General features: G+C 45.8%; 1 protein-coding gene across 1 annotated transcript in view; it reads right to left on the reverse strand.

Annotated features, from left to right (window-relative positions):
* The window catches only part of FCSK (fucose kinase), an 81,274-nt gene that overhangs the window by 20,235 nt on the left and 47,691 nt on the right, over positions 1-13,348 (reverse strand). Inside the window, exons 2-6 of the mRNA XM_063438753.1 lie at positions 10,580-10,669; positions 8,979-9,130; positions 7,533-7,583; positions 7,237-7,362; positions 1,074-1,146 (exon numbers count right to left, since the gene is read on the reverse strand). Coding sequence (XP_063294823.1) covers positions 1,074-1,146; positions 7,237-7,362; positions 7,533-7,583; positions 8,979-9,130; positions 10,580-10,658 — 481 coding nt within the window. The 5' untranslated portion in view covers positions 10,659-10,669. The remainder of the gene's footprint in view (positions 1-1,073; positions 1,147-7,236; positions 7,363-7,532; positions 7,584-8,978; positions 9,131-10,579; positions 10,670-13,348) is intronic.

Genomic DNA, 13,348 nt, shown 5'->3' on the forward strand with positions numbered 1-13,348 from the left:
CTGATGGCGGAGGCTGGCTGTGAGGGGTGCTGATGACGGAGGCTGGCTGTGAGAGGTCATGATGGCTGAGGCTGGCTGTGAGAGGTCATGATGGCTGAGGCTGGCTGTGAGAGGTCATGATGGCTGAGGCTGGCTGTGAGAGGTCATGATGGCTGAGGCTGGCTGTGAGAGGTCATGATGGCTGAGGCTGGCTGTGAGAGGTCATGATGGCTGAGGCTGGCTGTGAGAGGTAATGATGGCGGAGGCTGGCTGTGAGAGGCAATGATGGCGGAGGCTGGCTGTGAGAGGTAATGATGGCGGAGGCTGGCTGTGAGAGGTCATGATGGCGGAGGCTGGCTGTGAGGGGTGCTGATGGCGGAGGCCGGCTGTGAGGGGTGCTGATGGCGGAGGCCGGCTGTGAGAGGTGCTGATGGCGGAGGCTGGCTGTGAGGGGTGCTGATGGCGGAGGCTGGCTGTGAGGGGTGCTGATGGCGGAGGCTGGCTGTGAGAGGTCATGATGGCGGAGGCTGGCTGTGAGGGGTGCTGATGGCGGAGGCCGGCTGTGAGGGGTGCTGATGGCGGAGGCCAGCTGTGAGGGGTGCTGATGGCGGAGCCTGGCTGTGAGGGGTGCTGATGGCGGAGGCTGGCTGTGAGGGGTGCTGATGGCGGAGGCTGGCTGTGAGGGGTGCTGATGGCGGAGGCTGGCTGTGAGAGGTCATGATGGCGGAGGCTGGCTGTGAGGGGTGCTGATGGCGGAGGCCGGCTGTGAGGGGTGCTGATGGCGGAGGCCGGCTGTGAGGGGTGCTTATGGCGGAGCCTGGCTGTGAGGGGTGCTGATGGCGGAGGCTGGCTGTGAGGGGTGCTGATGGCGGAGGCTGGCTGTGAGAGGTCATGATGGCGGAGGCTGGCTGTGAGGGGTGCTGATGGCGGAGGCTGGCTGTGAGAGGTCATGATGGCGGAGGCTGGCTGTGAGGGGTGCTGATGGCGGAGGCTGGCTGTGAGAGGTCATGATGGCGGAGGCTGGCTGTGAGGGGTGCTGATGTTGGAGGCTGGATAAGTTAGTTAATTAAGATGAGAATTAGTCAGTAACTTACGTGGGTTCGATGGCAATGTAAGGACCATATCCGTGCTGCAGATCCAGACACCAGAGGGGGACCCAGGACATAGCTGGAGGAAACAAACTGCGTCACAGCTTAATTTTCAACAACACTCCCTCCAATACATTACAGGTTATCTCCCAATTACACTGCTAGCGTCCTCCTAAGACAAGACGTTTCATTTTACCTAAAGATCTCACAGAACTAATTAGCACACGATGCTCTATACCAGCAGTCAGCCAGAGATCGCGTTAATGTAGCGTGTGAGCACTTTATAGGGTTTACCCTATACACATTTATGATGGGGGGACATTACAATGTGGACAAGCAGAGATACAGACCTGGAGGAAGTGAAACTCTCCAGACTGGACCAAATGGTAACTGCACCAAGAATTGCAGCCATTCGGGCTAACAAACACCTACAGACACTGCAAACATGGAATAGCCACTAGCCGAGAGACCGCTATTCTTTTCTATTTCTCAAAAGGGAACAAATGTTCTCAGTGAGCAATTCAGAGGTTTTGCTGGGATGTATTTAAACTAGGAGGAGGGGGCAAAAGGGTGATAAAATATCAATCCAATTGGCCCCCAAAACAAGGACAGAAGGTGCCTGTAGAAAATGTGTTAAAAAATGATAAGCTTAGAGTCATGTATACAAATGCTCGCAGTTTAGGGAATAAGATCCATGAACTTGTGGCAATAATGGCAACGGATAGTTTAGATTTAGTCGCTGTTACTGAGACATGGTATAATGAGAAAAATGACTGGGACATAGCAATACCAGGGTACTCTTTATATAGAAAAGACAGGGAAAGCAGGAAAGGGGGAGGGGTGGCCCTGTATGTGAAGGATAGCATAAAATCTAGCCTAATAAAGGTTAGTGAGGCGAACATAGAGTCAGTTTGGGTTACGTTAGAATTTGGTAATCACACTAACTCCTGTAGGTGTGATTTATAGGCCCCCAGGACAAATTGAAGAGTTAGATAATCTACTATTTGAGGAAATAGCTAAAATGACAATGAAGGGGGAAGTTATCATCATGGGTGACTTTAATCTTCCTGATGTGAATTGGAAAACCAAAATAGCTGCTTGTGCCAGGAGCACACATATTCTAAACTCCCTACTGGGATTGTCTCTAAAACAAGTCTTCGAGGAGCCAACTCGTAAAGAGGCCATACTAGATTTAGTGTTAACAAATGGAGATTTGGTATCCGATATTACTGTAGGTGAAAGTTTAGGATCCAGTGATCATCAGTCAGTGTGGTTTAAAGGGTCACTATAGTCACCCAGACCACTTCATCTCAATGAAGTGGTCTGGGTGCCAGGTCCCCCAGGTTTTAGCCCTTCAGATGTTTACATAGCAGTTTCAGAGAAACTGCTATGTTTACATAGCAGGGTTACGCCAGCCTCTAGTGTCTTCCTGACGGCAGCTAGAGGCGCTTCTGCAACGTTGGATGCGAAAATGCAGAACGTCCATAGGAAAGCATTGAGAAATGCTTTCCTATAGACTGTTTGAATGCGCGCACGGCTCTTGCCGCACATGCACATTCCGCTCCACTTGGGAGCCGACGTCGGATTGGGAGGAGAGGGGAGCACCTAGGGGTTATCCTTTAATATAAGAACAGTGACTGAGTCACACCACACAAAAACAAAAGTTTTAGACTTTAGAAAAACAGACTTTTCTAAAATTAGAATATGTGTAAAGGAGTCATTATCAGACTGTCGAAGTTTAAATGGAGTCCGAGAGAAATGGGATTATTGAAAAGTTGCATTGCTGAAGGCAACAGAAAATTGCATTAGGCTTGTCAGTAAATAGAGAAAATTTATGACAAACTTACTGTAATTTTCTTATCCTGGCTATTTCTCATGGCAGCATCACTTATGGGTTGCTCCTCCCTTAGCAGTCACATGACAGGAATTAATTAGATTAAAGGATCACTATAGGGTCAGGAACACAAACATGTATTCCTGACCCTATAGTGTTAAAACCACCATCTAGCCCCCCAGGGCCCCTCATGCCTCCATAAATATAGCAAAATCTTACTGTATTCCAGCCTGAAGCTGTAGATCTGCATGCTGTTTGCCTCAAAAGAAACAAGCAGTCTGCTGACATCATCAGAAGTGGTAGCCTGATCCAATCACAATGCTTCCCCATAGGATTGGCTGAGACTGACAAAGAGGCAGATCAGGGGCAGAGCCAGCAGGTTTCAAACACAGCCCTGGCCAATCAGCATCTCCTCATAGCGATGAATTGAATCAATGAATCTCTATGAGGAAAGTTCAGTGTCTGCATGCAGAGGGAGGAGATACTGAATGTTTGGATGCATTTTAGGCAGCCATGACCCAGGAAGGATCTCCAACAGCCATCTGAGGAGTGGCCAGTGAAGTTATCACTTGGATGTAATGTAAAGACTGCAATTTCTCTGAAAAGACCGTGTTTACAGCAAAAAGCCTGAAGGTAATGATTCTACTCACCAGAACAAATTCAATAAGCTGTAGGTGTTCTGGTGACTATAGTGTCCCTTTAATTAGACTGATAGCTATAAAGAGTCCCTCCTCCCCTTACACCAATTATAAAGCTAGCCAGGAAAAGAAAATTACGGTAAGTTTGTCATAAATTTTCTCTATTCCTGGTTAATCATGGCAGCATCACTTATGGGTAATACGCAAGCTCACAGAAATATAGGGTGGGAATAAAGAAACCGAGAAAAAGGCACTATACAGACACTCGTGCTGCAAATAAATGTAATATGAGTGGGATAAAGAAACCATAGACAGAACACTCTTCCCAAAGGAGGTGGAAGGAGAGGCCACGTCCAGTTTGTAATGTTTTATGAACGTCCGCCTGCTGGAACGCACTACCGCGTTCCAGCGATCAAAAACAGAACGATCAGCTACAGGGAGCCCCAGAACACAGAGACTCAGAAAGCAAAAAAACAAAACGGTACAACAAGGAGGCAAAGAAGGGTATCCCCTACAATGGGTCCCTCCAACAGGACCCCACACTAATATGGATCTCAAGAAACTGCCACAAATGGGGGGGGGGAGGGGCGGGCTCAGACACCAATTTATAGGGGCATTGCCAAAGAAAAGGGGAATTTTTAAGGAGGTCCAACCCCATCAATACATTTTTGTAGCTGTGTCTCCCTCAAAACACGAAACATAAATCCCACGCAGCAGTTCAGTACTTACACTGAACCTGACCCAGTTAGTCCTGCTCATGCAGGCTGTTTACTGGGTCCTTCAAATGAAGAGAGGCTGAACTCCATTTGGAACGAACCCACAACAAACGCAGGAAGGTGGCCATAAAAGAAAATGTAAAAAGTCCTGTAGAATCAGCTAAGGACAGGGAAAAAGACTGAGGTGTAGGGGAAGGAGGGACTCTTTATACCTATCAGTCTAATTAATCTAATTAATTCCTGTCCTGTGACGGCTAAGGGTGGAGCTACCCATAAGTGATGCTGCCATGATTAGCCAGGAAAACAATTTAAGAAACCACTATGGTACTCCGCAGATGTGGCCAAAATAGTAAAAAACTAAAAGTTAACATTTAGTAATTATAAAAAAAAAAACAGAGTGAGGAAGACAGAATGATCTATAAGATTAGGCAGAAAGAGGCTAAGCAAATTATTCCATCACTGATTCATTCGGATCAGATTAGGTTTGTCCCGGGTAGGCAAGCTTCTAATAATACTAGGAGAATAATAGATATTGTAGATCGCGTCAATAGAGACAGGTCTCCCTTCCTGGCCCTGTCATTAGATGCCGAAAAAGAATTTGACAGGGTCGGGTGGGGCTATCTTAGCGAAGCCCTTAGTGCTTTTGGGCTCACAGGTTGGATACACGATGCCATAATGGCCCTGTATTCCTCTCCCTCTGCCAGAACTGTGGGCACTAACATTACAGCAGGGTGGTTCGCACTTAAAAATGGCACACGACAAGGGTGTCCTCTTTCTCCCCTGTTGTATATTCTGTCTATTGAGCCCCTGGAAATCAATATTAGGAACAATCCTCTAATAAAAGGTGTTCAAACGAATTCATTGGATGTCAAAATATCACTCTATGCGAATGATGCGTTACTTACCCTTTCATCTCCAGAGTTTTCTTTAAAATCTCTAATGCTTGAAATTAATAGATATTCTAGTATTTCGAATTTTAAGTTAAACATAAACAAATCTACAGCAATGTTTTTGAATATGAATAACGATCTAGTAAATACCTTAGCCCACACTTACAAATTTATATGGACAGACTCAGAAATAAATTATTTGGGACTATTTATAACTGCTAAAGTGGCAGAAATAATGGAGAGGAATATCTAGTTTTTTATGAGAAATATGAACCTTAAACTTAGAAAATGGAGAAATCTAGAAACCTCCTGGCAAGGTAAAATAAATATTATTAATTTGTATATTCTGCCTAAATGGCTATATTTGTTCTCCATGATTCCACTTAAAGTCCCTGGGCCGTGGCTGGCAATGATCCAGTCTAGCTTTAATAATTTTATTTGGAATAATAAAAAACCTAGAATCACTCAAAAGATCTTAACTAAAAAACTGTCTAATGGTGGTTTAAAATTTCCTAGTATTCTCTATAGTTACCATGCTAATATTATTAGGCATATATATCTTCTTCAGGACCCTAAGCAGGTCTCTGAACCATGGTATATTATAGAGTCTAAAGTGGCTCATACAAATAAATTACAATTTTTGATGTGGACAGTCACTAAGAACACTCTATTGAACTCGCCTTTAAATAATTCAACGATATTATCTCAACCTTTAGAAGAGTGGTTAGTAATTAAGAAAAAATTAGGCCTAAATAATATGATACCTAAGTCATGCACAATAGATATACTGCAAATTCTTATAAAAGATTTTTCTCTAAAGAATTGGGTTAATGCCGATAGACTAAAGGTTCTACAAATTATACAGGGTGACAATATTCTGTCATTCCAGAGCATCAGTGATATTTTTCATATCCCAATAAGTGAAATTTTCACCTATCTTCGGATAAAAAATTTTATTAACAAAAATGTGATCAAATCCACTTCTATTTTTGCTAAAAAACTGAAAGCCATATTTAGGTTCCAACCTATTAAAAATATCATGTCTGTTGCTGCATCAATGTTGGAAGCTCTTAAGGAGTCCCCCCACAAATTTATTAAGACGTGGGAACAAGATTTGGAACTTCAAATTTCTTTAGACGATTGGAACTCTTCTTTAAGCTGGGTGAATAAATACATTCATTGTTTGAACCTGTCTGAATGCCACTTCAAAGCTCTCTATAGATGGTATTATACTCCCGTTAGACTAACCAGAATGTTTCATTCTTCTGATCCAACTTGTTGGAGATGTGGCAGTCATCCAGGTACTTACATACATATTTGGTGGTCATGTCCAGCTGTCAAATATCTATGGTCCTGGGCTTTTAATATTTTCTCATCTATGACTACAAATAGAATTACGGAGAATGCTGCCTCTGCTCTTTTACATCTTAATCTGTCACTTGAATCACAAAAAGATTTCTGTTTTGCCATTCATTGTTTGGTCGCTGTTAAAATTATCATTGCGAGACACTGGAAATCATCCAAGCCTTTTAACAAACGACTATTGATAGACCAAGTCAGGTTCCAAATATCAATGGAATATGAGATGATTAACAATATGATTTTTATTTCGAAGAAAAAACAATGGTATTGTGAATGGATAAATAAATAAATATAAGTTATTATTTGGATAATTTCCCCTAAGATATTTTCTTTCAGTCTAACAAATTTGGATATATGTCCGTTCTCATGTAAACAGAGAAAGAGTTGACAAGCAAAGACAGAAGTGAAAAACCTCAGTTCAGGGAGAAGGAAATCGATTCGATTCTGTGCTCTAAGTTTGGTGTTGTGTCTTTTTTTTTTTTTTGTCGTTTCTTGTTGTTTTTGGGTCTGTCTTTATGTTTTTATTATATGCTGGTCTATAATTGGACAATTTTCTATCTGTATGTATAACCTTCTGTTATATTTGTGTTTTGTGATTAGTGTATGAGGAAGGATTACACTTGGTGGTACAGCAGCTATCATAAAGTTATTTTGTATAATATTTTGTTTAACTAAGGTTTTTATAGAGCACCAGTATATATTTCTATATTCATCCGTATTTTAGGTCACCTGGTATCTCAGCGTGGCCAGCAGGCTGTCCAGATTGCAGGTCAAGCACTCTACTGGGGCCTCAGGGTCTTCCACGGGGAGAACGGTGAAGCCACGGCCACAGTCATCAAATAGAAAGTCTCTGCCCTGTGCACGAGCCAATAAAGAGATATATTGCATTGAGTATGTCACCTATAACCCCCCCCCCCCCCCCCCAGGCCTAGCCACCACAGAGTCACTGTGCAAGTGTCTGAGATGGTGGCTCAGATGTCTCCAGAAACCCCCTGCCCAGAGCCACTATAACAATTTCCACAAACCACATGGAGGATGAGGATCCGGGCATCATTCAAAACATCGGAGGAAACCACCTGTGGAAGAAGAAACCGCCATTATTAAAATTATTACCGGGTGATAAATTCAACGAGAGGCGTGGAAGCTATAGTGTCATTGTCACACGTTCTGTCAGCAGCCTATCTATAGAGAGTACTCTGGGACCTATATTATAAGACATTCTCTGTATGATCTAACAAAAACACAAGCATGTTTCTGGCACCAACACCATGGAACCTATAGCATGGCACCAACTGTGCAAACAACCACGTCAGGAGAAAAAGGAAAGTGATCCTAAGACCTAGGGGTCTAGGATACACTTGGTCGGATACAGGTCTGAGTATAATGTTGCTTGTTAAAACCATAAATTTATTTAATCATAAACATGAATAGAAATAAAAATAAAAAATATAATAAACACACTAGTAAACCAAGAGGAGAAAAATGGAGCTCAGTGAGCTATATGGGGAGTCTAACCCAGGACTAGTTAGGAGGTATTTCTGAAGGACATATAGGTGCCCAGTGTATGAGGCATAACATCTCCAGCATTAAGCAACTGCTCAGCCAAGGTCTAATACTAAAGACTCCCTCCTGTCCCAATTATAGTAACCCACCAAAAATACCCGCTCAAACGACCACCATCATTGAAAGCCTTTGAGAAAGGCGCTTGTTGTAGCGCCGAAACGCGTTAGGCGATAGGATGATTTTATAATCACTGCACTGTTTGGGGTGTTTATTTAGCCATGGGGAGTTGGAGCCGTATTTGAGCGAAGTTTTACAAGGGATTCCTGTCTACTAGTTAGCCCTCTCTATACAGGACTGCTACATATAGCACTAGATAGTGTGTGACTTTGTAGCACTGATACAAAGTGCTTTATTGTTTCCTGTCTATTTTGGTGGGTTACTATAATTGGGACAGGAGGGAGTCTTTAGTATTAGACCTTGGCTGAGCAGTTGCTTAATGCTGGAGATGTTATGCCTCATACACTGGGCACCTATATGTCCTTCAGAAATACCTCCTAACTAGTCCTGGGTTAGACTCCCCATATAGCTCACTGAGCTCCATTTTTCTCCTCTTGGTTTACTCGTGTGTTTATTATATTTTTTATTTTTATTTCTATTCATGTTTATGATTAAATAAATTTATGGTTTTAACAAGCAACATTATACTCAGACCTGTATCCGACCAAGTGTATCCTAGACCCCTAGGTCTTAGGATCACTTTCCTTTTTCTCCTTTACAGTACACATTAAGGGTTATCCCCTTCATGGATACGGTCTGGACACACTCCATTGTCCCTGTCTAAGGGATATTTTATTTTTCTGTTTTAGTTTTCAAAACAACCACGTCAGCAACACCACATCAGCAACTGTGCACCCAACCACGGCAGCAACTGTGCACACTTTCATTGTGCACTCACACCTGACACTCACTGTGTAGCCTGCCCTTGCACTCAGATGTTCTGCCGCCACCAACAAGGCATTCAGAGTTGCTCCACCACTGCCCACATGAGCCTGGGGGTCTTCCACAGTCAAGAGGATGGTTTCAGGGGGCAGAACACCACGACTCTTCCTGGTCTCCAGTTCTGTAAAGGACAAGACATATTAGCTGTATGGGGTGATGGGGGGTGGATCTGCTCGTTTTAGGGGGAGATAGCGATTGACCTTTTCAGTATGGGGGAAAGAGTGATCCATCTGCTTGTTGTGGGTGAGAGAGAGAGATTGATCTGCCCAGTGGGGGATGACAGAAATTGAACTGCTGAGTATTGGGGGGGAGAGTGATAGAGAGAGAGAGAGAGAGAGAGAGAGAGAGAGAGAGAGAGAGAGATCTGCTGGGTATGGGGGAGAGAGAAAGATCTGCTTATTGTGGGGGAGAGAGAGATTGATGTGCCCAGTGGGGAGGAGGGGGGATGACAGAAATTGAACTGCTTAGTATTGGGCGGGAGAGAGAGAAAGATCTGTTGGGTATGGGGGAGAGAGAGAGAGAGAGATCTGCTGGGTATCGGGAGAGAGAGATCGAGATCTGCTGGGTATGGGGGAGAGAGAGAGATCTGCTGGGTATGGAGGAGAGAGAGAGATCTGCTGGGTATGGAAGTAGACAAAGAGTTCGATCAGCTGGGTATGGGGGGAGACAGAGAGATCGATCTGCTAGGTATGGGGGGACAGAGAGAGAGATCGATCTACTGGGTATGGGGGGAGACAGAGAGATCGATCTGCTGGGTATGGGGGTAGACAGAGAGATCGATCTGCTGGGTATGGGGGGAGGGGCAGATTGATCTGCTCGATATTGGCGGGGGGGTAGAGATCAATCTGCTCAGTATTGAGGGGGAGAGAGAGATCGGTTTTGCTGGGTATGGGGGGGGGGGGGGGTGGATCGACCTGCTTGGTATTGGAAGGGGAGCAGAGATCAATCTGCTCTGTATTGCGGGGGGTTGGGTGGGAGAGATCGATCTGCTGGCTATTGCGGGGGGGAGAGATCGATCTGCTGGCTATTGCAGAAGGGGGAGAGATCGATCTGCTGGCTATTGCAGAAGGGGGAGAGATCGATCTGCTGGCTATTGCAGAAGGGGGAGAGATCGATCTGCTGGCTATTGCAGAAGGGGGAGAGATTGATCTGCTGGCTATTGCAGAAGGGGGAGAGATTGATCTGCTGGCTATTGCGGGGGGATGGGTGGGAGAGATCGATCTGCTGGCTATTGCGGGGGGAGAGATAGATCTGCTGGCTATTGCGGGGGGGGGAGAGATCGATCTGCTGGCTATTGCGGGGGTTGGGTGGGAGAGATCGATCTGCTGGCTATTGCGGGGGGATGGGGGGGAGAGATCGATCTGCTCTGTATTGCAGGGGGCTGAGAGATCGATCTGCTGGCTATTGCGGGGGGGGGGGGGAGAGATCGATCTGCTGGCTATTGCGGGGGGGGGGGGGAGAGATCGATCTGCTGGCTATTGCGAGGGGATGGGGTTGAGATTGATCTGCTCGGAATTTGGGGGGTGACGTAGAGGGATGGGGATAAGGAACTAAAATGAAAATCACCTACCTCTCTGGAAGGCATGCACACTGTCCTTGTACTGACAGGTAAGTACAACCACTGTCCAATCTGCCTCATCTGACCCCATGCCGAACCGTCCTGCATAGCGGGAATTAGAAGGAAGAGGAATATTGGATATAAATACAATTCTCGACAGTGTGATGGAATCCCAGGGCCGAATCGGCCACATCAACATCAGATGAACCAAACAGCAAACAAACTGAATCGGTTTACTGAGCCGTTACAGAGCCCCGTACCGATTGCCACAGATAGTGTCTCCTCCCTTATATTAACTAAACTCAACAGCGAATGAAACGTTCATTTTAAATAGATTATTATTATTATTATTATTATAGCACGAGATTACTACAGAGATGGGGATTTTTCTGAAAATTAAGGAAATCAGCCCCAATAACCATATCTCCTGCCCTCACTGGGGTAAATACTGCCCCAATATTACCATATCCCCTGCCCTCACTGGGGTTAATACTGCCCCAATATAACCATATCCCCTGCCCTCACTGGGGTAAATACTGGCCCAATATAACCATACCCCCTGCCCTCACTGGGGTAAATACTGCCCCCAATATAACCATATCCCCTGCCCTCATTGGGGTAAATACTGCCCCCAATATAAAGATATCCCCGTGCCCTCACTGGGGTAAATACTGCCCCAATATAACCATATCACCTGCCCTCCCTGGGGTAAATACTGCCCCCAATATAACCATATCCCCTGCCCTCATTGGGGTAAATACTGCCCCAATATAACCATATCCCCTGCCCTCACTGGGGTAAATACTGCCCCCAATATAACCATATCCCCTGCCCTCACTGGGGTAAATACTGCCCCAATATAACCATATCCCCTGCCCTCACTGGGGTAAATACTGCCCCAATATAACCATATCCCCTGCCCTCACTGGGGTAAATACTGCCCCAATATAATCATATCTCCAGCCCTCACTGGGGTAAACACTGCCCTCAATAAAACCATATCCCGTGCCCTCACTGGGGTAAATACTGCCCCCAATATAAACATATCTCCTGCCCTCACTGGGGTAAATACTGCACCAATATAACCATATCCCCTGCCCTCACTGGGGTAAATACTGCCCCAATATAACCATATCCCCTGCCCTCACTGGGGTAAATACTGCCCCAATATAACCATATCCCCTGCCCTCACTGGGGTAAATACTGCCCCCAATATAACCACATCCCGTGCCCTCACTGGGGTAAATACTGCCCCCAATAACCATATCCCCTGCCCTCACTGGGGTAAATACTGCCCCAATATAACCATATCCCCTGCCCTCACTGGGGTAAATACTGCCCCCAATATAACCACATCCCGTGCCCTCACCGGGGTACATACTGCCCCAATATAACCATATCCCCTGCCCTCACTGGGGTAAATACTGCCCCAATGTAACCATATCCCCTGCCCTCACTGGGGTTAATACTGCCCCAATATAACCATATCCCCTGCCCTCACTGGGGTAAATACTGCCCCAATATAACCATATCCCCTGCCCTCACTGGGGTAAATACTGCCCCAATAACCATATCTCCTGCCCTCACTGGGGTAAATACTGCCCCAATATAACCATACCCCCTGCCCTCACTGGGGTAAATACTGCCCCCAATATAACCATATCCCCTGCCCTCCCTGGGGTAAATACTGCCCCCAATAACCATATCCCCTGCCCCCACTGGGGTAAATACTGCCCCAATATAACCATATCCCCTGCCCTCTCTGGGGTAAATACTGCCCCCAATATAACCATACCCCCTGCCCTCACTGGGGTAAATACTGCCCCCAATATAAACATATCCCCTGCCCTCACTGAGGTAAATACTGCCCCCAATAACCATATCCCCTGCCCTCACTGGGGTAAATACTGCCCCAATATAACCATATCCCCTGCCCTCTCTGGGGTAAATACTGCCCCCAATATAACCATACCCCCTGCCCTCACTGGGGTAAATACTGCCCCCAATATAAACATATCCCCTGCCCTCACTGGGGTAAATACTGCCCCAATATAACCATATCCCCTGCCCTCACTGGGGTAAATACTGCCCCAATATAACCATATCCCCTGCCCTCACTGGGGTAAATGCTGCCCCAATAACCATATCTTCTGCCCTCACTGAGGTAAATACTGCCCCCAATATAACCACATCCCGTGCCCTCACCGGGGTAAATACTGCCCCAATATAACCATATCCCCTGCCCTCACTGGGGTAAATACTGCCCCAATATAACCATATGCCCTGCCCTCACTGGGGTTAATACTGCCCCAATATAACCATATCCCCTGCCCTCAATGGGGTAAATACTGCCCCAATATAACCATATCCCCTGCCCTCTCTGGGGTAAATACTGCCCCCAATATAACCATACCCCCTGCCCTCACTGGGGTAAATACTGCTCCCAATATAAACATATCCCCTGCCCTCACTGGGGTAAATACTGCCCCAATATAACCATATCCACTGCCCTCACTGGGGTAAATACTGCCCCAATATAACCATATCCCCTGCCCTCACTGGGGTAAATACTGCCCCAATATAACCATATCCCCTGCCCTCACTGGGGTAAATGCTGCCCCAATAACCATATCTTCTGCCCTCACTGGGGTAAATACTGCCCCCAATATAACCACATCCCGTGCCCTCACCGGGGTAAATACTGCCCCAATATAACCATATCCCCTGCCCTCACTGGGGTTAATAATGCCCCAATATAACCATATCCCCTGCCCTCACTGG

The sequence above is a fragment of the Pelobates fuscus genome, chromosome 12 (genome assembly GCF_036172605.1).
Source record: "Pelobates fuscus isolate aPelFus1 chromosome 12, aPelFus1.pri, whole genome shotgun sequence".
NCBI classification, from domain to species: Eukaryota; Metazoa; Chordata; class Amphibia; order Anura; family Pelobatidae; genus Pelobates; species Pelobates fuscus.